General features: G+C 36.2%; 1 protein-coding gene across 3 annotated transcripts in view; it reads left to right on the top strand.

Annotated features, from left to right (window-relative positions):
* LOC142342770 (bridge-like lipid transfer protein family member 1) overlaps window positions 1–24,204 on the top strand; it is a 166,090-nt gene that overhangs the window by 6,525 nt on the left and 135,361 nt on the right. For 2 of the 3 annotated variants that reach the window (XM_075394337.1, XM_075394328.1), the window contains exons 3-8: window positions 3,235–3,582; window positions 10,988–11,149; window positions 11,231–11,271; window positions 12,453–12,546; window positions 20,617–20,690; window positions 21,482–21,811. In XM_075394337.1, the coding sequence (XP_075250452.1) occupies window positions 3,235–3,582; window positions 10,988–11,149; window positions 11,231–11,271; window positions 12,453–12,546; window positions 20,617–20,690; window positions 21,482–21,811 (1,049 nt within the window). Of the gene's footprint in view, window positions 1–3,234; window positions 3,583–10,987; window positions 11,150–11,230; window positions 11,272–12,452; window positions 12,547–20,616; window positions 20,691–21,481; window positions 21,812–24,204 lie in introns of those variants that run through there. The other variant, XM_075394346.1, reaches the window with a different exon arrangement.

Below are 24,204 nucleotides of genomic sequence, written 5' to 3'. Positions count from 1 at the left end.
ATTGATAGATTGTTATAGATACGATGACAAGGCCCTGATAGCCGAGTGGTTATTGCCTCTGTCGAGGTGAAGGAATCGGACTCAGGAGGTTGGGGTTCGTACCCAACCACCGTCTGATGTGTTTTCTTCAACCATTCTAGGCAAAGAATCTTCACTAAAAACATTTTCAGAAATTTTTGTAAACTCCATTCATATAAAGGTTTTATTTTATTTCTTTTTCTGATCTCAATCTCTTTACTTGTGTTCTGTTTTTCTGTGAACTCAAGTGGCTGTTCCTTGTCTCTGAATCGTATTGAAGCGTGATGTTTATCAAGATGTTAAAGTTTAAAAAAGCTGATCGAAAAATATCTAACTATGGCGTTGAAGTTTTACCTTTTTTGCTTAGATTAAAGGAGATCTTTTTTCTATTATTATCTATAATTGAACGCAACATTGTTTCGTGCATTTTTGCCTTGTTTTCAGATATTCTTTTGCTTCTCTGGAACACATAGATCTCATTTTGCTGGTCTCTGTCAAATGCCATGTTTGAAGTGTTTTCTGTTGTGTTCACTCAATGAGAAATTTGGGCACATTTTTCATAATTATTGCATTTTGAAGACATTCCTGCCAGGGAGGTTTTTTCTAACGAAGATGTTTATGATCAAAAACTCAGCAATTGTCAAAAATTGCGGCAGCATGGAGGTTCAAACATTTGAGAAAGCTAGTTAACTATTGAATTCTGTTAAGTTTCTTTTCAGTCAATTTACTTTGCTGGTATTGGGTTTCCATTCGTAATATTATTTTGCAGATAGTATTGACTGAAAAAAGGCAGCCCTGTTGAAATCAATTCAAAAATCGCATTATTTTTATATTTGAAAACTTATTGGGTATGGCAACTCAAAATTTCAATGCATTTTCAAAAAAATGAGTTGTTCTTGTTTGAGTCCGATTTAAATCGCCTTTGTTACATTGTCTTGTGGATATACTGGTAGTGGCATTGGTAATAGAACGAAGCGGAAGAAAAATTTTTTAGACCTCTGAAGCTGTAATCTGAGTGGAGCTGCATTGCGTTTTTGGTAGCTTTTTTGTATTGTCGTCTGACGCGCTTTTTTCTTTCTGCATTGGTTCACACAGCAAAGCTGAAAAAAAATCAAATTTTCTGAATTACCTCTTCCTCCCTTTAACGGCGTTTGCGGGCGTGAACATACTTCTCACTCTCTTAAGTCAAAGTTTTTAGGTCATTTTAATTATTAGATTTAGATCTTGCGTGACTTACCTCACTCTATAAAATGAGTGTCACTTTGATTATTTCAAAGCAATTTCTCATTCGCTTCGGTCAATGTTATAAGGTCATTTAGTTGATTAGAGTTGGATCATGCATGACTTACCTCACTCAATAAAATGAGTGTCACTCTGATTATTTCAGTGAAATTAATAGAAGCAGTAATAAGTTATACAGATTCATAGTCAAAATTTAAAATTCCAGCAACTATTAAGCAAAGAGAACTTTTCATTTTTCGGTTTTTTTGTTTTTATCTTCTTTAGACTACGCGTCTACGAAGATACAGGGGCTATTTTCCGGCAGGCTGCCGCCTAGGGTGTTGTTTTTGTTTTTTTATTGATTTTTTTTGTCTCGAACGAAGTCCTCAAACAATTATTTTAAACGTGCGTCTTTCTCGGCAAAATTTTAATTTGTCTGTTTTTGCTCTTTTGTTGTATAATATTTTTTCTCTTTACTTCTTTTTCAAGTTAACTTCTTTTTCAAGTCAGAATTCTCGAGATTTGCGTGATCTAAATTGCACTAATTTAGAAAATAGTGTTGCTAAAACTAAAGCGATAGGACCGTACAAATGCCTGAATGCATAAGTCTTGCTCGCCGTAAGAAAAGGCTTCGAAGATTTGTTTACTTGGATTATTTTTCACAATTAAAAATTTAGCTAGGCTCCAGCCCTGTCTTAAGTAAATTGCCCCGCTTGTTGTTCGCGAGCAATTTGTCCGACAATAGTCGATTATGTTCAAATGACGTCGAATAGAGTTTGAAGCAATTATTCTAAACCTGTGTCTCTTTTGTGATGAAAAGAACGCGTGGCAGTTTTTTTTGGAACGTTTTTGACTTTTTGGGTGACGTTTTTGAGCGAGCATTTAAACGACTCAATACTGAAAAAATTATTTAATTGCTCTCAAACGAAGTTTGTGTCAATGATATTAGTCGTGTTGTTCTTTTTTATGCAATTTTTCACTTCACCAATTTTTTGTCTGACCCATTTCACTTTTGGTCCTCAAAAACGGTATAAACAGGTAGCGCCCGTTGGGCATCAAGATCTCTTTCAATTCACTAGTTTCGAAGTATGCGATTCACAGAAACTGTTTTGGAGACTTATATATATGGTATAAGTATCCGACAACCCCCCCCCCCCCCACAACAACAACCCCCCATATCAGCCCCTACTATTGTCGTTTTGCGTACTGCGCTTGGCGGTCGTTCTAGAGCAATTCGCCTGACCTTAGTTGGTCTTGTCCATTTTTGACTGATCTCTGGCTGCGCTCATTCTGAAGTTGCTCTCATTCTGAAATGAAAGCAACTGTGAGTGGAAGAAGAGCAGAGCCGTTTTAGATTGGTGGTTAGGATGTCTGACATCTTGGAGGTCCTGTATTTGAACCCCTGATGGGAGAGTTTTCGCACCCATCAAATATTTCTTAATAACGCCCCCTAATAAATAAATTGCCCACTGGTCTTTCGAGAGCAATTCATCCGACGTTAGTCGGTATATGTTCCCGATTAATTCTGTTGAACATCAGGTTTCACTGAGAAACCGTTCTCATTTGCAATATACGACTATGCCTTCAGTTATTGCAGCTGGTTAATATTTGACGTGTTTACGGGTTAAGCTGGTTACATAATAAAAGGTCGTTCTTAAAATTGTTCCACAAAATTGCTTTAAGTTGTTTTTTAATTTATAATTTTTATGGTTTCTTCATCCGGAACAAAAAGAAATGACACGCTTGAGACGTTTGTTGGGACATACTGTGCTACGAATAGACTCGCACGAGCCGCCTTGTCTACATTTATCTTTGATAAAAAGTTGTGCGAATATTTTACCGATGAAGTAGATATTTATTTCCAGTAGAGGTAGCATTTTGACTTGGGCTAATTGGAGCTTGAATTAAAGCTCTGGAACTTGATTTCTTTGAAACTCGTGAACGATTTACGTGCGGTTTTAGTGACAATAACTAAACAGGCATTTTTTGTTGCAGGTTGAAATTGAGGAGCACTCAGAGGACGCTTTAATGCTGACTGTCAAACAAATATCGATGTCTTCTGTCTCAGATTCAGCTCTCTTTTGTGTGGGAGGTTTCAGCAATTTCACTCTCGGATTTCGCGATAAGTTTGACTCGCACAATTCCAACTGGCTAATTGAGAAAATAAAGGAATCTTTTATCCAGCCACAGAAATACCGCAGTTTGGGTGACTTCTCTCCGTCTCCCCAAGCAACGCAAACATTCATCATGAATACGTTTTGGGTACCGGAGGGCTCCGTTGAGATTGTCTCAAAGACTAACAGGGTGAAAATGACGTCATCAAAGGCAATTTGGGAACTTTCTGTTAGTCATTCAGATAAACAATGTGCTACAACATTGTATAAGACCGATACATCTTTAAAAACAGCAGCCGCCTCAGAAAGCACAAATTCTTTTTCTGGTTGCTGCGAAGACGTAAGCTGAACATATCTATATTGTGGTATACTTTATTTCTGTATTTGCTTTGTCGCCTGACGCTCATTTATCATTTTACATTTTTCAGACCCCAAAGCGCAAAAGATTTGTTTTTTTTCTCACGTGCTAATGCCGCTGTGATGCTGAACTTACGCCCTCATTTTATTTGATGAATTGCATGATAAGTGGCCCTATTCTATAAATGGCTTGAGCAATCATAAAAAATCTTTGAGGTTACTTTAAAAACTTTACAAATCTAGGAAGGATGACTGTTTAATGACGATTGGTTAAAAATAAGACTTCTGGGGTGAAATCAATTAATTGCTCTCGACCATAATTTGTAACAATTGTAGGATTTATTCTGTTTCGGACCCCAGCTTAGTGAGTATAAATTTTTTATGACCCCCCCCCCCCCCAACGCACGTGCTATTTTCTTACATAGTAACGTGCTATATAACGACGTAGAATTTGTAACTGGGGATCGCAAAAGCGCAATCTCTCACAAAAGCGCAACCTCTCGTTTCGAACAGTTGACCTTGCTTTGTTTATATGTTCTTAAAGAAGAAAAAGACAAATTGAAACAGAATTTTAGCTTTCCTGTATCTCGTTCTTAATTCTTACAACTTTTATCTGATACTTTTAACAACTTTAATAGATCTTAATTATCAACATGATGAACCAAGAGGAGTTCAATTTGCATAATAAAAATGAACTGTACCGAATTTATGTAGATTTATTTCAAAAGTTGAAGAAAAATACTCAATTATCAAAGAGTTTGTTATTTCGGCAAGTCAATTTTTGCTTAAAAAAAGTAGTCATATGACGATCCAAAGGAATCAGGTAAAATCCCGAACCAAAATACCCCCCCCCCCCATCATTCAAGAGGTTCGTGGAAGACGTTTTGAGCCAAAAGAGGTCCCCACGAAACACAAAATCTTGTTAGTGGAAGCAGTCTGGTTAAAAATTTGGTGGGGGATAGTACTATACCAGAAGATATCTGCGTACATGATTATCGAGGCTCAACAACCTGTGAAAAAATTTGAAGTTGTAAAACATTTGCCCAAAACAGTTCTCATTCAGGACGGGACGAATTCAATTCTAAAAGAAAAACATAAAAACATTGACGAGTTGTCTGAGAAGTATACAAATTTGGTTGATGTAACAAGAAACACGCTATCTCCTAGAATATTTTACTAATGAAAGTGCCTCCAATTCGTAATCTGCCAAAAAACGAACATATTAATGAAACCATTGAACCTTTTAATGATAAAATAAATGCATTAGCAGGTGATGAAAATTACATAGTTGCAAATGTGTACGACCTCATGAAAGCCATGCCAAGCTATGATAGTTTGTATTATGATTGGTCTTTCATTACAAACAAGGTGTTTCTTTTTTGAAAAAAAATGTGTGCTTTCTCAGTTTCTTCCCACATCCAATAATTTAATAGCTCTGAATAACAACCAACGTAATCCAAATCAATACCCAAAATACCGCAACCATTGTAGACTGAGTTACAATTATATTAGAGGTCAATACTAGTCGAGATAATTGTTTTGCTAAATAATCGTGGTTTGATTTGTCTTCTTTTGTTTTTATTGTTTCAAAATGAAGCTTCAATTCCACATTATTTTGCTTCTTATTTTGTGTGTAATCACATCAAAAAGGAGCTGGGTTTTCGCTACTACACCAATAAATCCTGAGAGGATGTCATCGTGCATGTCTAATAATAATGCGTATCCAAAAAAGAAGATCATTTTTACCTGCCTGTTAAGGAATTTTCTTTACTCCTTGGTTGTCATTAGATTTCTTTTGTTCTTGTCAGGTGACGTAGAATTAAAACCAGGGCCACCTCTCAATTATACGCAGTTTACCAGCTTAATGAAAAAATACAACGATCAAGTATTGTTTCTACATCAAAATTGTCAAAGCGTGCTCGGACAAAGGTTGCTCCTTAAGAATTTTCTATCTGACCTAGGTGACAATTATATTTCGGGCTTCTCAGAAACGTGGTTGAAATCAGTTAACGATTTTCCGTTTTGGTCGTCGATACACTCAGAATACTTAATGTCCTCCAGATGCGACCGACGTACTGATCTTCAAGAGAAAAATGAAGGCGGTGGTATTCTTTTGTTCGTTCCGAAAAAAGGTCATCCAAAAGCACGAAATGATCTAGAGACAATGTCAAAAGACTATTTTAAAAGTGTTTGGGTAGAATGTAAAATGAACAAAAAGCCGGCGTTGATGAATTTGGCTTACTGTCCAAAAACAACTAATAAATTTGTTTTTGGAAGAAATAGCCTTGGGTCTAGATAGAGCAGCGATTGAAAATAAAAAATTTTTTCTACTAGGTGACTACAACCTCAATTATTTTGATTGCAATGAAGGAAATCTTCTAGAAACTCTGATCTTGCCGTAAAGTTTACTGAATTCAAATACAACTTTAGCAACAAGAGAAAGATCAAGGACGAAGTCGCTAATAGACTATGTTATATGCGAAATTTTTTTAAGTTCCCAGACACTAGACTCGATGCTAAAAAGTGATCACTTAGCCACACTTACTTTAATTGGTGAAACCGTTAAAAATAAAAAAGAAGCTATCAAGAAAAGTGTGTTTGATAAAACAAAGTACTCTAAAAATGCTTGTTCCCTAGGTGTTGGATAGATAAATTGCAGATCATTTTGTTTATCAGAAAATCTTGAGATCATGTATAAAAACTTTTGTTCGTCATTGGAAACGGTAATTAAACAGCATGCTCCACAGAAGATCATCCTCATACGTCATGACAAGCCTAAACTAACGCAACATCAGCAATGGATATAAAAAAAATAAAGTAAATAAAGTTTACAAAGACATCAAATAATAACAACGAAAATGTTTTGAATCAGGAAAATGAAAATCATCAGCTAGATGTGTTTCAAAACTTAAAAAGTGCAAGAAAAAAGTGGACTTTTATCAACGAAATCAGAAACAGTGACAAAACTCAGACAGAAAAACCAAGACTCAAAAACAGTCTTGGAACGGTTTTGACCAATGGAAATTAAATTGCCAATCTTCTCAACTATAAATTTTCAGTGTTAGGTGAATATTTTGGTTAAAAAAGAACAGTATCAATTCTGTAATAATGCGGCAGGCCACAACAACAAATTTGTATTCAAGTATACGACAACCAAGGAGATATTTGATATACTCAACAATTTAAATGTTAAAAAACCGTTGGGTCCATCACTCAATCCAGCTTGGGCTTGAAAAGATGCAAGAGAACACATAGCTGAACCTCTCTGTTTTTTGTTTAACCAATGCTTAACTGAACAACTCTTTCCTGACGACCTTAAGCGTGCCCATGTGTTGCCTCTTTTCAAAAAAGATGATCCTGAAGATCCGATAAATTATCGACCAATTTCGCTTACTGGAGCTCTGGCTAAAATTTTCGAGGTCCTTCTTCGAGATCAAATATTAGCTTATTTAGAGAAGAATAAACTGCTTGCAACAACACAGTTTGGATATAGAAAAAAAATTGTCAACTACAGATGCTATTTTATATTGCACTTAAAAAATCAGGTATGATCTCAATAAAAATCGCTACAGGAGCTTTTTTAGACCTATCAAAAGCTTTTGATTCGATATCACATCCTGCTCTTCTGCTCAAAACTAAACTTTTAGTTCTTAGTGAACAAGCAAGTACAATTCTAAAATCTTATCTAGAAAACCGTCTTCAAAAAGTCAAATTCTTGAAGTATGAATCAAATTGGATAGCACTTAACCGTGGAGTACCACAAGGTAATGTGCTAGGGCCACTGCTTTTCAACATATATGTAAATGATATGAAAGATGATACCGATGTGAATTCTAATATAATCCATTACGCTGATGATACTTTTATCCTTTGCAGTAGAAAAACATTTTCTGAATCAAAATTACATCTTGAAAAAAGTATTGCTAAACTCATTCTCTTTTTCAAGAAAAGTGAGTTAAATGTAAATGAAAGCAAAACCGAATTCATTATTTTTGGAGCCCCTAAAAGGAACAAAATCGAAGAAATTGTTGTTAACGGATGTACAGTTCTCGAGAAAAAAGTTGTGAATTACTTGGGAGTTCATATTGACTGTAATCTTTCTTTCGATGAAGAAATAAAAAATGTACTAAGAAAAATGGCTGTTGGCATAAAGGTCATTTACTCCATCAAAAATATATTCCCAGAAAAACTAGATCTGCTCTACTGCACGCTCTTGTTTTAAGTCATCTGCATTACAAAATTGTTCTGTTCTCAGGTCTTAAAAAATCACTTCGAGTTACTCTAAATAAACAACTGAACTGGGGGGATAAAGGCATGTTTCAATAGAACCAAATTTGATAGGACCACTGATCTCAAGATCATACACAAAATCTTACCAGTAGAATACCTCATAAAGTATCGGGTTATTATATATCTTATAAAGCTTCTAAAAGCAGATCTACCACCTTTCGATGAACTCAAGTTAGCCACCCTAAGTGCTAAATGAATGATCGTACAAACAAGCTGTCATTTGGAGCAAATCAAACAACAAATATAATGCAGAACTGTTTTTCAAAAAATGCAATTGACTGGTATAACGATTTACCTCTCGCCTTTAGGCGGAATATCCCTAAAAAGCGGGCTCTCTAAACTACAATAAAAATCATTTCTGGAATGAGTTTCTAAAAGACCCAACAGTTTCTGAATTGAATTCTTATCTTAAATTTTTCATGTTCAATCTTATTTTGACTTAATTTTAGGGCGTCATTTATACTTCTAAGAAATGTTAATTGGAGGATTAGCATTTTTTAAACTTTTCTCTTTTTTCGAAAATGTTAATTGTAGAATTAGCATTTTTAAAAATTTTTCTCAAAATTATAATGCATCTCTCTCATTTTGTTGATATTTTAACACTTTCTAAAAGTAATACAATTTTAAACTTTCACAATGTGTGACATTTGTTTCATTTATACTTCTTACTACTACATTGCCTTTAAACTATGTTCTGTACTTTTTAGTTCATACTCAAAGGAATTAACTATGTATTTCTTTTTTTATATATATAAAAAAACACTGGGGGCCGAAACAGAATAGATCCCAATTGTATTAGTCATGTAGTCTTTTTTTGCGATTGTTTTGCTCAACGGATTTGTGGTCTGACCCATTTAACTTTTTGTCCACAAATATGGGATGAACAGGAAGCGCCCGGAAGGTTTTAAGTGGCCGAGCGCTTCTCTTAGAGCCTTACACCTTACTTTTCTCTAAGTAAGCGATTTAAAGACAATTTCGTGGTGTGAAGGGCGGTTCTTAATATTGATCTCAGTCACCCCCCCCCCCCCCCCCAACACTCCGCCGTCCACGGGACCCTCCTCTCGTCCAGTCCTCCAAGCTTCATTTGGCAACCGCTACTGCTCACACTCCCTCATTTGAGTTTTAACTGCTATCAAATAGAGTTTGCTGCAATTATATTAGTGCCTCGTTTTTTTATGCAATTTTTCGATTGACCGATTTTTCGTCTGAACATTTTAACTTTCATGCTGGAGGGAATGAAAATCTATGAGAACCTTATGACTCATTAACCTCTAAGTATGTGATTCATCAAAGCAGTTTAAGAGACATAAATCCATCGTTTGAAGGTGTTTTATTCCTATCTAACGAATTTTGTAGCAATTATTTTTTACTCCTGCGGGCCTTTTTTAATGCGATATTTCGCTTGGCCAATTTTCCGTCTTACCCTTTTGACTTTTTGTCCTCAATTACACTGATAAACAGGGCATTAATTTCTCTTAGAGACTTTTGGCTCACTAGAGTCCAACTAAGTAGGCGATTCACCGAAACTGTTTTGGAAACCTAAATTCATGATATGCTTCCAAAACAGTGCCTCCCCCACTTCACCCCTCCCCCCACATCCACTTCACGTACCAATGCCCAACCCTGCACATCGTTTCAACTTTAGCCCAGCCCCTCCCTCCCCGCCGCAATTGACGATACGAACTGCTCGTCAGTGGTTTGCGACCAATTCGCCCGACCTTTGTCGGTTGTTTCTTAGAGTTGGACCCCTCCCTTTAACCCCCCCCCCCCCCACGTAACCCCCTCTCATTTCCTCCCCACTCTCTCGCTACCTCCCCCTTCCACTATATCCACTCATAACTCCTAACACTCACCCCCAACTGCAGAGATCACCCCATCCCGCTAATTCCGCTCATGCCCATCCCATCCTCAATGGGGCTACAGCTGGCCTCCCTAGGCCGCTAGCTAATGACAAAGCCAACTGATTGCCAGTCGCTTGAGAGCAATGAGCAATCTGCCCGACGTTATTCGTGTTTTTGTGACAACTGTTTGACTATTATCCATTGCCATGTGCTGAAGCGGCTCTTATTTAAGCGCCCAATATTTCTCTAGAAAAAATTCGAAGATGTTGAATTGTGCTGCTGTGTTTTTTTACGACTCAAGCAGGGTTTTTTGCTGATCTGCTGATAGTTTTTTCCTCGATGTTTTGGTTTGATTTTGAGAGAAGCGGCGTCCGAAGCGTAAATTTGAAAGAGCAAACAAAATTACAATCAACTGACAGGGATATTAGACTGGAAGTTTATTTTGGCATCGAGGAATCGAGACAGTTCCTTCTCTTAATAATTGTCAGAATAATGGAGCTGGCTGAGGAAGAAAATTAATGAGCTAATAAGTAGTTTGGATGTATCCTAAAACTGAATCTTCTCATCAATCCCTTCCTCTTTTCTCTACTTACCACATAAACTGTGTTTTTTTTAACAAGCTTGTTGTATTTTTCTCAAATGATATGAATAATAATCCCTCTTCATTAAATAACGACCGAAATGAAATTTGAAAATTACAGACGTGTTATAAATATTGAAACTTTGGCTGACCTACTTCGACTTGAAAGGGTTTTGGCTTCACTACAGGTGGAATATTGGGGCGAAGACTAATGTTATGTTGCTAAGGGCGTTACTGACTTTTTCCATAAGGGCGAAATTAGTGCTTTGGGTATTTCTTGATTTGGTTTGTATGTGATCGTTTGATACGGCCGATTTTGAAATTTTACTCGAAGTTTGGAAATCCAACTTGGCTTTGTTGCTGCCTGAGAGCTTTAGTGTTGACCTTAGAAGTTTCATTTTGCGAATCAAATCTACGAATGTGCTGCCATGTTGCTTTTACGATAAGATCGCTTTTTTATACTGACGACAGTCAATTTATCTTTGATTTCGAGCATAATGTTGTCTCAAATAAGTGTCCAGATTGAGCTAGAAAATGTTCCATTTCATTTTACTTGCTGTGCTAAGATTCAATGGCGAATGGATGGGACGCACGTTCGTTTCGACAGTTTACTAGGCAGATGGCTTCTCATTCTCAAAAGGACTTTCACCAAGATTTCTGAGGACCTAAAGAGTCACGAAGAACGTACGGATTCGGACCATCGACCTTATGCCACGGCATTTGAAACGGTTATATTACTCATTTTTCGATACTTTTCTTTTCGATTGTATACTACTGAGGGAGTGAATGGTTTAAATTGTGCGTTTCAGCACCGACCTGGCTATCAGCATGAGGCAAAAGCTACTGAAAAGTTAGTTGAGTTCTTTATAATTGCTGTCTTTCTCTGAGAATTTTTATTGTCTGAAACATACGACCTCTTGTTCAGTAATTTTTTTATAAATATTTTTGATTATGACGTGGTCCAAACTGGTTTTGTTGACAGAAATCAATTGCTAGAACGGAGGCTCAGTTATGTGCTTTTGCGCATAATGTTCCGGAAACTGTATCCTTGGCTCATTTCTTTTTACAAAATGATCTAAAGATACGAAACTGTTCAAACGAAACGTAAAGTTCTTGGAATGGTAATAAATTTTTACTGACTACCCAAAAACTGATAATAGTATCAGTGAAGTTTATCTCCCTCTTCGTTTTAAATAATTTTGAAAATTTCGAAAAAAAGTTTTCACAAAGACATTAGATCGAATAGCAACATGTCACGTGGTGGGACACTAGACAGCATGCACCAACCAAATTTGGAGAAAACCAGTGAGGCAAACTTGGACAAATATGTAGATAGCAATCGAAACCAATGAATAGATTCTATTATACATCATTTGAAAGTCAAGTGGACCTGTTGTTCATAAGACTAAATGTCAGGACAAGAAAAACAACAAAACTAAAAAAGGAAATGCCAGATTTTTTGTGATAACATAGTGTCAAAGTTGTAAAAACCAATTATTATTGAAATTAAAATCACTAGATAAATTCAATTAGCGTCATTAGATTTAAATCGATCGTTTATGAAAAGCAAACAGTGCAACAAAACGAACTACAAAAAATCGCAAAATTATGAGAATTGCTTGTCTTATTTTGCTAAGAACATAGTTGAAGAATACCATTGATGTCTGGCATTAAAAATAAGTTGCCAATTAAGTGGTTTAATATTAGTTTTCACCAATATTACTTTATACCAAAATTGTAAGATTATTTCGTTGTAAGATCTTTTTTGTATAAAAATTCTTCTTTCTCTTTCTGGGCTACAAAAAGTCTAACTAAATATACCAAATGTAGTTCAGCAACACAAGTTCAATTAGAGTAAATTATTTACTCGATAATGAACTGTAATGTTGTCCATTTTTCCTACTTTTTTCCGACGTTCTGCTTCAATTGGCCTAGATTGCCGATTGAATTCAAAGCCTTCATACCCCTCTTATGGAAGGATTCTTCCGACGACAGTAGCTTGTGTCCATTTAGAATTGATAAAAATTTTAGGGAACGATCTGTGAAAACGGCCATTAACGTATGGAATGCGGACAAGGCTGATGATACGAGGGAACACGTCAAGCCTGTTGTGAGGCACAACAAGGTTAGATAATGGTTTAGTTCATAGAACGCATAGCAAATAACTGTTACCTACATTAGCTATGCATATCTGCTTACAGCAACTTATCAAGAGATATATTGCAGAGGCCTTATATTTATCAGTCCTTTAGTGGAGCCCTGATATTGTGTTCACTCGATGTGGTATTTCAAAACTAGAAGTAATGTTATTAATGGCCTCTGTCAGCCTCTCAACGGCTATTATTTAGGCGCTCTCCTTTTTTACAATCCAAAGGATTTGGATTGTATTGGTGTGCTGTCTTTTTTAAGATCTGTTCACGCTTTTTTCGGCTTTTTCACGTCAGTGAAAAGTCAAATTAGAGTATGCTTAAGGCGTGGTTTTTTTCAAACTACCTTTAAAGTGGAGTCAGAAAATGGAGTTTGAGCAAATTTTCGTTTTTGAGAGGAAGTTTTTTTTCACGTGCGTCAATTTGACATCTGTTTTCTTGAGTTTCTTTTCCTTGAGTGCGTTTAGTATGATACATGTGTTCTAATTGCACCTAGTTGAAATTGCTAGAATTCATCAAGAGGCAGTTGAAACTTTTTAGGACCTGAACACTTTTTGGATCTATTATGTTTCGCCCCCCCCCATTGTTTTTTATGACCCCCAGTTACATAATATATGTTGTTTTATAGCACGTTACTATGTAAGAAAATAGCACGTGCACCTGGGGTCATAAAAAGATTATGCTAACTAAGCTGGGGGAAGCAAAACAGAAAAGATCCCACTTTTTTGTCATAAAACATAAAAGTACATTTGATTTTGCCCTCTTTCAAAAATTATTTCTGTTGTCTTATCACTTAGTATCATCAATGACAGGTCTAATTGCTTGTTGATGAGTCGCAGAAACCTATTTAATGGTCCCAGTTAACCGCTTATTGGTTTTAATGACTTTGACACTACTTTTTCTCAAAAATTATGCGTTATTATTTTAGTTTTTGCTGTAGTTTTGTATTTTTTGTCTTGTCGTTTATTGGCATTAATAACAGGCATCATAGGTTGCTAATAGGGTTAATAGTTGATTGTAATGTTTCTGTTCAAAGCTGTTGCCTTCTATAACTTTGACATCAATTGTTTTTAAGGAGTAGCATAGAATTTTCAACTTTTGCGAGTTTTGTTGTGTACTTTATTATTTTATATCTTTGTCTCATTAGTGACCGTTTCAATTGGTATCTAAAAAAGCTGCTCTTTCTGTTTAAAGTCTTATTTTTATTTCGGAGTTATTTGTTTCTGTGGCTGATTTTTGAGTTTTGCATGTTTTTATTAATAGCCGCACAGCGATAGCTAGGGCTATTATTGGCCTTCTCTTGGTTTTTTTTTTAATTTCGTCGTCATGATTTTTGTTACGATCATATGACGTCACAGCCAGTTTTTGTTCATTCGTTCATGCAATTTCAACTGAATTGCATGTGTGACGTCATTTTTTGCTCTTAGTGGAGCGAGTTTTTTTTTGTTCATGCGCGTGATTAAGTTTTTGGTCACACTTGACTTACCTCACTCTCAAAAATGACTTCCTCACTTTGAAATTGACTTTTTCTACTTTAATTCAAAGAGATAAGGTCAAATCGGTGTGTGTCACTCTAAATGAAGGTTATTTGAGAGCAGCTATTAGAGGCAGTAAAAACTTATACAGATTTTTAATCAAAATCTAACATATCAGCCTTCAATGAAAAGACGAATTTTTTTGGTCTGTCTTTTTTACTGTTTTTTTAGACTGCCGATCTACGAATCTATTGCAGCTATTTTCTGGCCATCTGCCAGCTATGTTTGAACTTATTGCTGTCTTATCACTTAACCTCATGAATGACAGGTTTCATCGGCTAATAGTGAGAAACAAGGGTATTTAGTAAGTGGCGGAGTTTTCAGAAGTCGTTCTTTGATTTTGATTAAGTCTTTAAAATTAGATCTGATTTTTTAGTCTGGCTTGTTTTTTGTTCTTGTGCTAACATTGCGTAATCTCAATGTCGTCAAACTAATTTTGCTGATTTGACATCTAAGACGGCTTATTTTTTTGTCCTATCAAAGCTAAATCAATCCTCTGGATTCAAATTCAGGAATTGTCCTGCTATGTTTTTTTTTAATTTGCTTTACCTTTTGATGACGTTTTTAATAGCCGCACAGCGATAGCTGGGGCTATTATTGGCCTTCTCTTGGTTTTTTTTAATTTCTTCGTCATGATTTTTGCTACGACCATATGACGTCTTAGCCATTTTTTGTTCATTCGTTCATGCAAATTCAACTGAAGTGCGTGCGTGACGTAATTTTTCGCTCTTAGTGGAGCGAGTTTTTTTGTTCATCTGCGTGATGAAATTTTTGGTCATACTTGACTTACCTCACTCTCAAAAATGACTTCCTCGCGTTGAAATTGACTTTTATTTACGTTAATTCAAAGAGACAAGGTCAAATGGGTGTGTGTTACTCTAAATGAGAGTTGCTAGAGAGCAGTTAATAGAGCCAGCAAAAATTTATACAGATCTTTAATCAAAATATAACATATCAGCCTTGAATGAAAAGACGAATTTTTTTGGTCTGTCTTTTTTACTGTTTTTTTAGACTGCAGATCTACAAAGCCATTGCGGCTATTTTCTGGCAATCTGCCAGCTATGTTTTGTTTTACATAAATCACAATTTTAACGTTTGACTTCTGACTTACTTCACTCACTGTTTTAACTGAGTGGATTTTAAATTCTTTTACGCATTGAATTACACAAGGTAGTGAATACGGCCACGGTTAACAGAGCGAAGTCACAAGACACGGGATAAACCGATGAAGCCCGGTCATTATGTCATTGAGAATTGAGTAATCAAGGTTCATTAGAGTGTTTGCTGGCTGACATTGGCTTTAAGGTTTTTAGCTTTCAGTTTTGAAGCTGAATTAAGTAAAGTTTTAGAGTCTAACTGAAAGTGCGCGCCTAATTAAAACACTTTTTAACACTAAAAAAGCAGAAAAAAATTCGGTCAATTTATTTCTTCTTTTTTTCATTTTCTGTTTCAATCCCGATGTGCATCAAGTACGTTTTACGGCGGCTATTTGCCGGCTCTGTTTCACCAGTTTATTGGATGCTGATGGACATACGAGGACTTCCTTGTTCAACTTGTATACTCATTTTTTGACAAATTGCGCTTGTTGAGAGGTCAGGGTATGAAAAGACCGTGGTTGCCCGATGTTGGCTATAAAAAGACCGTGGTCGTATGTATTTGTGGACTCGACCATGTAATTAAGGTAGTTGAAATAAACCCCGCCCTCTCTTTATCTGTCTTTTCATGTGAGCGACCTCTCAGTCTGAGAATAGCTGCTCGGTTGTTCAGCCGGGTGATATAGATCTTAATGCTTCAAAAAAGCATAGGTCTTGCGGTGGAAATCAAAGAGTTTTTCAATTGAAAAAAGTAGGAAGTTTAGGGAAAGAACCCAAAGTAAAACCTGGCTGCAGCGATAGCAATCTATCTAACAACACTAATAATAAAAAATACAGTTGTTTTTGGTAATAATTAACTAATCATCGAATGAAAACCTACAACAAAAAAAAACAATTCGAGCTACAAGATTTACATAAGCCAAAATTACTGAATGAATAAAACGGACGAGCGAAATCCTCGTAAAGCTACAAAAAAATTGTTAGTGCTGCCTCAAAAATATCTGAAGTTCAAACTGAATTTCACTTTGATCGCCCCATGTGGACGAGAATTTTTAAATACTCTCAAACGAAGTTTGTAGCAATTATATTAGTTCTGTCGGTCTTTTTTATGCGATTTTTTGCTTGACCGATATTTCGTCTGACGCTTTTGACTTTTCGTCCTCAAAAACGGGATAAACAGGTAGTGCCCAGCGGGCGTTAAGTGCTCTTAGAGCCTTTCTGCTCTTTTTCAGCTCAAACTGTTTTGGAGACTTTTGGATACTTATGGTGTGAAGGGCGGTTCTTAGAGGTTGAAGACCCCTCCACTGTTGACCCCCTCACACTATTGTCCCCCCGCGCTGCTGTTATCCCCACCCCACTGTTTCCCCACCCGCTACCTCCCATCCCGCCCATCAATCCTCTGTGCAAACCCCCCCCCCCCCACCCCTGCCCCTGTTTCTAGCTACTGACGAACAACCGCTCGCTAAAAGCACGCAAATTTATACTGTTTTGCAATTTTTTCAAGCTTTTTGAGAAGAGTTTTCAGATTTTTGATTTTTTTCAGCCCTGGTTGTCAAGATCAAGAAACCCCCTCCAGGTTTTAAAAGTAGGTTACAGCATAGTATCTAGTGGTAATGGAATGGTTTCATCATTTTATCTTCACGAAATTTAGCTTTTTTTGACAAAACGTGCAATTTTTTTCAAATTTTTAACAATTATTTTCCCCTCCTCAGGTCTTTCCAGACCCAGGGGCCAGAAAACATCCTAAGGGGTTAAATAATAAGTTACTGACAAATTTTTATTGGCCATGGAGTTTTTCAACTTTTTAAAGTCGCAAATTTTGATAAAACTTGCTTTTTTGGAAAATGTTGGTCGTTTTTTAGGTGTTTTTTCAGCCTCAAGAACCAGGAAATCTAATTAGGGTTTGAAAATAGGTTACGGTATATATTGTAGATGTCCTGCAAGATTTTAAGATCACGAATTTTAGCATTTTTTATTTACAATTTTTGCGATTTTTTCAATTCTTCGACATTTGTAGTCACTATTCAGGTTTTTTGAGCATCCTGGTTCGGAAAACCTCAGTTAGGGTTTGATAATATTTTACTGAAAAATCGTTGTTGGTCATGGATTAATTTTCAACTTTTTAATAGCACAAGTTTAAGCTTTTTTTTAAAACTTACAATTTTTAAGTTTTTTGATATTTTTTGTCATTTTTTTAGGTTTCTCTGGCGTCAAGAGCCTTAGAACGTCCTCAGGGGTTTGATAATGTGTTACTGCATAATTTATATTTGTAATGGAATGTTTTTTCATGATTTTAATACCACAAATTTAAGCAAACTTTTAAAGTTTTTGAAATTTTTTCTTGTTTTTTGAATTTTTCTGGCACCAGGGGCCCTGGAACCTCCTCCAAGGTTTGATAATAAGCGGCTGCATAGTTTCTAGAGTTAAAGGAATTGTGATCAATATTTTTGTGACTGTAGTTTTAGTAGTTTTTGGATAGAATTTAAAATTTTGTAAATTTTTGGAAAATTTTTATCATGTTCTAGGTGTATGGATCTTTATGAGCCAGTGAAATTATTTCAGGCTTGAAACAGTGATACCGGATATTCTCATGAGACAAAGCAATGGTTCTTAAGGTATTAGTGTTTTGAATTTTAGCAAGGTTACTGTTAAAATTTTCAACTGTTCCTAAAACTTTTTTAAATTGTTTTTTGCTTTTCTGAGTTTAACGACCATTGCTGGCCAAAGGTTAGTTGACAAAAATTTCGTGACAAAAAAATTTTGTGAACTTTTTTTAACTGCGATGTTGAAATTTTTTTCTAATTTTGCCTTTCTCAGTTTTTCTTTATGATTTATTTCCTAACAAGGCTAGAAAACTAGCAGTTGCAGAGTCGAATCCCATCATGGAAAATATTCCTATCTCTTTCTCTCTCAGTCGGTTAGGGTTTCCTTCCTTCTCTTTCTCGTTCACGTTTTATCTCTCTCTCTCTCTCTCTATCTCTCTCTTTGTTGATGCCGCACATCAGCTGCTGAGGTAATGTCATCATCTCTGATCCTCATTAACAATTAGTTGTAGTAGAAATGTTTTTTTTTCATAAATGACTGAAGAGGCACTTTTTAGGAAATCATTGGAAATTGCTCTCAAGAGCAATTTCTAGCAAAAATATTCATCTTGTTTGTCTGTTTTATGCAATTTTTTGCATGGCCGATTTTTCGACTGACCCTTTTGACTTTCGTCTTCAGAAACGGTAGACAGAGCTAGCTAGTCTTCAAGTATGCGAAAAACAGAAACTGTTTTGTAGACTTATACTTATGGTTTGAAGGCTGGTTCTTAGAAGTTGATACCACACCCCACCCAACCATCGCCCTCACATCAGTCCCCCAATCCACTTTTGCACCCATGCTGCGCACCCCCGATGCGCTCACCTTACGCCCCTTCAGTTAATCTAAAGCTAGCGTCACATACCGTGTTCAGCTACTGACGGAGTCGACCGCTCGCCGGTCGTTTGAGAGAAGTTCTCCCGACGTTAGTCGGATATGCTTGTTATTCTCCTGAAAAAAATATTAAATTAATTGACAATTTGACTGCCCTGGACACGTGAGGGGACCTGGCGCACTTATTCAAACTTTTTTTATAATTTTTCTTCAGGCAATTTATTTAAATTGGACCATGTAAAAGCAACTCAGAGAATTCATTTGTTGTTGTCTAACATCTTTTGAAATCAAGTTTTATCAAATCACAAAGAGAAATACATTCTTGGTCGAGGACAGACCTTTATAAGTGAAGAGTATTGTTATAACACAGGTTTTTTCCTTAGCTGAAACAAGTATACTCATGTTTTTTTCATGTCATTTCGTTCTTTTCGAACATTCACGTCCGTTTTTGATCATTGCCTTTTGTTTTCGAACACTGCACTTGAACAGTAGCTTAGTTTGTATTTTATAGTATTTAGAAACTGCTGATAGTGTTCAAGGTGAAAAAGTTATTTTGAGAATTTTGATCCCATATAATTTCCCCTACCTAGCTAAAATATAGAGCAACCACCTACTCCCCTACCTACCAACGTCCCCTCCACACTTTTGCCCTCATTCCTAATTAAAATCTGTTAAATGCTTCCAACTATTAAATGCTTTGTTTTCGTTTCTTTTTGATATTTTTGATATAACTGAGGTTAGTTGAGAGGTTTTATTGCACGACTCATCGAGTAGATTCCGGTGTTCCTGCTGCTATCTTTTTCATAACTCAATAAAGCTTGTTCATGAGATGAACATTTGTTTTCGAATCTTGACTTCTGTTTTGGAGCGTAGTAATTTTCAATGTCAGAACAATTTTTTGAGACATTTTTCTCCCTCCCATGAGAGTCCCTCCCCCTATCAAGCAACTGACAGCAAACAACTAACCCCACCTACCTATCTCCCGCCTCTGCTCACCTACATAACCCCCCCCCCCCCCCACCCCACTCAACCTGATCCCCTCACTTTCTGTAGAATCACTAGGCAGTAAATTTTCAAATATTTTTCTTTCACAATCCTGATCTAGGCATGTTTCAAGAATTTTTAGGCAAAATTCAAGATGAAACGGTGATTTTGTGAAGTCTCTCTTTCTGCACTCGTGTTCTCGTCTACAATTCTAATTTTTTAATCAAATAAATGGTTTCTCTCATTTAATAAGCACGAAAGCACATAATCAGAGTACAACTGCGATTAGCGCTGAAACTTCTTATTGACGTTAGACTAAGACACCAAAATAATCTGATGAAATAGTACAAATAAATTGAACGTCAAAAATGGGGGAAACAAATATCACACAGACGTGCTCAAATATCTTAAGAATATCATTGATTCAGTGACTGCAAGGAGAAATGTGTCAATAATTTATCTGTAAATACGAACAACGGAAAGTAAATTCTCAAAATCGTTGTCCAAAATGTCTGACTAAATCTTACAAAAAACGGTTTTTTTGTGAAATATTGGTTCCCACCGCCGAAACAGATAGTGTGAAAACGATGAATAATCTTCTGAAGATTGGGCCTCTGACATGAAGTGTAATTTTTCCCAAAGAGATTGCTTGGCGAAAATGGCGTCTTTGAGATTCAATCTTTTTGCGTTTTCTGGTGTTTGCTTGTGTTTTGTTTTGTAGAACCTCGTCTATTCAGCTTACTAAAGAAGTTGAAAAGTATAAATTGAAACCGCCTTGAATTCTTCAAGATGTGAATAAAAGTTCTCATTCATTGAAACATTATTAATTTTTGTCGAGAAGTTTCTTCAATTGTTGGATTACTTTGCCGGATTGTCCAGTGATCCTTATACTCTCCCCCACCGAATATAATTGTTTTCCCAAAAAAGTTTTTCATGGATCCTTTGAAAAAAATCGTCTCTCCTTCGAATAATTACCGTTGAACTAAATTAATTGGTTAAATGTGTTTATCGCCTCTCAAAGAAGTCGTCATCGAAGAGCTCCTTGACGTCTAGTTTGGCCCGAAAGCGACGAAGCCTTGAGCAATTCAAGCAACGGTCGGCTATCTTCAGCTTTATCTCTCCCATTATCTTTGTCTATTCGACTTCTAATTTCAGAGCTCTTGATTAGTCCACTACTGAACATTTCTGCATGCATTATAGTTTCAAGTTTAAAGAATATTTAAGCTTTCAAATGAACCTAGAAGCAGTTGCACTAGCATACAACTGCAGAGCCGTTCAGTGACTCTTGTATACGTCTCTCGTCTGAAGAACTTTTCAGATGATTTCGATTTTAAAATTCTTAACTCAATGGTTGGTTTTGCTGGTGGTGGTCAAGCAAGCCGATAGGCAAGCAAGCCGAATTTTGAAAATGAGGTCAAGTAAGCCGAAAAATTTTCGGATGCCCGTATTTTAAGTTGCCCCTGGCGGGCCGGTGGGCGCGCGTGATAACCGGCCCGCTATTTCCGGATTACATCCCACAGCGGATGAGAGGCATGGACTTGAACAGCGGTCTGCTGAGGCCCGTACCCACTAGATGTCTAAAAATTGATGAATTTTTGTTTCTTTGGTGCATTGGAATACATTATGCACTAAAATACTACGTGCAGTATTGATTGTAACGGCTGACAATGTATTATTTCTGATAGATTACATAACTATTACATAACTTTCGGCTTGCTTTTCTGTCGGCTTGCTTGCCTATCGGCTTATTTTGCATTCGCGGGTTTTGCTGTAGCCAGAACATCTGCTCCTAATTTTGCTTTAGAACAGTCTTTGATTTTTCATATAAATCTGAAACCTTTTAAGTTATGTAATTGCTTTGATATAACATTGTTCTGGCATTTCAGGAAATCGGTATCAAAGCTTTCACGAGGTTCATCACCTCTCGAACACCTCCCTTTTGTATCCGGAAATCGAACCAGCAGCCTAAACATATTCTCAAATACCCAACCTAAGGATTCAGATGCAAAATTAATGACAAGAGGCGCAACTTTGAGTAGAAAGAGGTCGTTGGGAGAGAGTTTAAGAAATCTAAGCCCAACTGCAAATCTTAGAGGTACTCAGCCTAGAGTGAATGTGGGAGACGATCGGATTGGGAATGAATTGTTGATGACAACAATGAAGGACTCATCAACGAACAAATCTGTCTCCGGCAATGACACCAGTGAAGCACAATGGTACTGTTATAAAAATCACTTTTGATAGCTAATGTTGATTGATTGATAGATAACGAGGCTTGTTAGTTGACTGATTGAGTGTCAGTTTATACTGGAATACCAAGTTGATGTTTGGGTATTATTAATTAAACGAACTGATATCTCGAACAAAGTTTAATGCAATTACTAAACGGACGTGTATTTTCGGCTCGAAGAGTAGTATTGGTATTCTACAGGTTCATTACGACGCGAAGAGGAGTATTGTTATTCTATAGGCTTTTACGACCATCAGCGGTTTTTAACTAACCTTGAACGAAGTTTGAAGCAACTATTTTTGTACACGTGTTTGTCTTTTTAAGCAAATTTTTTGCTGAATCATTCAATTATTCGAGTGAATTTCAGGCCCTTGACTTCTTCGTTTTGCGTGATCCTAATTTCTCTCTCATTCGCGAGTGTCAGCAGCTGAACTCAATTGGCGCCAGGTCATCACTAAAAATTAAATGAAAAGTGCGCCAAAATATGGGTAATTATTTAACTTTAAGTTTTTCAAAACAATTAAAAACTTTAATTTAAAAAGTTAGATCTATTTTTGCGCACTTTTCCTTGTCACTTTTTATTAGTGCTTTTCAATAACCTCTAGTGACGTTGTTTGAAGCCCCCTGCTAGAATTTAGTCTTCCCCCTCCCCGACTGAAGCAGGCTGCAATAGATTCGATCTCCTAACTTTTTCTTTGAGTGTCATTCTTCCGACGTTAGTAGGCTATGTTTTTTAGTCTTACCCAATATTGTAGTTTTTCTCTTGTTTCATTGTTTAGTTTGATTGAAAACAGTTCTCTTCGTTAGCTAATGAGACATTAATCAATTAACTTTATGATCTGAGTTCATAGTTAGTGTCTTTCATAAATTTTTCAATATATGATTTAAAAAACTATAGTCTTATTTTTGTTGGGTGTATTTAATGTCTTAATTAATCAAAATAATGGTTAATTTCACAGCTAGCGCTTTCTAGGAGTTAAAATTATCGATTTTACTTCTTTCCTCCATTTTTGTTTGTCATTTATGTTCTCTATTAACTTAATATCAATAATGACAATTGTCAGGTTTCTAAGAAGGCATATATGAATCGAATTAATAAATTGAGATCCCACCGGTGTTTTTCATTACTTTTAAACTATGTCTTCTCCTGTTTTTGGGTTTTTGAGTCTTATCCGTTTTCTGTCGCTTTTCTTGCGGTGTCTCGCTCGGTCTAAAGAATAACAGTTCTCATTGACCTTCATAAACGGTGTAATTGTTGTCAAGTTATTGGTGTCGACATTTAGCTATCGTCTTCATTGAGTCAGAAAAATGTGATGTGTAGCATCAAAAGCTGTACTTTTGTTGTGTCGATTTTTGTGTTTTTATTACTTTGACGGCACTAAATTTTAAATTGTTTCTGATTTTTGCCGAGTTTCTCAGTTTTTTGTAATTTTGAATTTTCTCTTTTTGATTTCCACATCTTTATTGTAATGTGTACTCATTCGAAGGACAAAAAGAGTTACTGTATTTTAGGGTGTTGTTCGTATTGATTGCCTATGAAAGTAATTCCTGTAAAGTCCTCTAATTCAGGACTTGTCATGCTATGATTTTTTACTTCGTGGAACAAAAATTTGTTTCGCTTTTTCTTAGTTCACAGCTGCGTGCATTTTTTTGTTTGTTTTTGCGTGACTTTTTTTGTTTGTTGTGAACCAATTTCACTTATTCTGCTCTAAAATTTTTTAAGAGGAGTTGCTCAGCAAGGTAATTCAGAATCAGCAGAATCAGTATTGAAAAACTAAATCCAAAATAGAAACGGGATAAACTCATAAAACCCAATTTTATGCCATAAAACCCAATTTTAACTATTGCTTACTTTCTAATGTATAGTAATTAGGAACTGCTGGTAAAATTGAAGGTCAAAAAGATCATTTTGGCTAGTTTTCTTGCACTAGCACCATAACAGTCCCTCTCTCTTATTCAAAGTACAGGCAACTAACACCGACCTACCACATCCCCCACCTACAAACATCAACTCCACATACATACCCCAACCAGTTATCCACCAAGGCCCCAGTGCCCTCTCCACTCTTTTTCTTTCGTCATTCCCAATAGCCCCACCCCCACCTACACGCCCCTAAATTAAAAGCTGTGTCTGCATCTTTCAAAACACTTTCTCTTTAATTGCTCTCAAGCGAAGTTTGTAGAAGTTATGTTAATCCTTTGGTCCTTTTTTCTGCGATTTTTCGCTGGACTGATTTTTCATCTGACCCTTCTTCGTCCTCAAAAACGGGATAAACAGGTAAAGCTCAGAGGGCATTAAGTTCTTTTAAAACCTTTCAGCTCACAAATTTTCAAGTATGTGATTTGGAGACATACTGAAGGTGTCAAGGGCGGTTTTTA

Source organism: Convolutriloba macropyga, chromosome 1, assembly GCF_964194025.1.
Source record: "Convolutriloba macropyga chromosome 1, txConMacr16.3, whole genome shotgun sequence".
In the NCBI taxonomy this organism is placed as follows: Eukaryota; Metazoa; Xenacoelomorpha; order Acoela; family Convolutidae; genus Convolutriloba; species Convolutriloba macropyga.
This window is presented reverse-complemented; position numbering and strand designations above follow the sequence as displayed.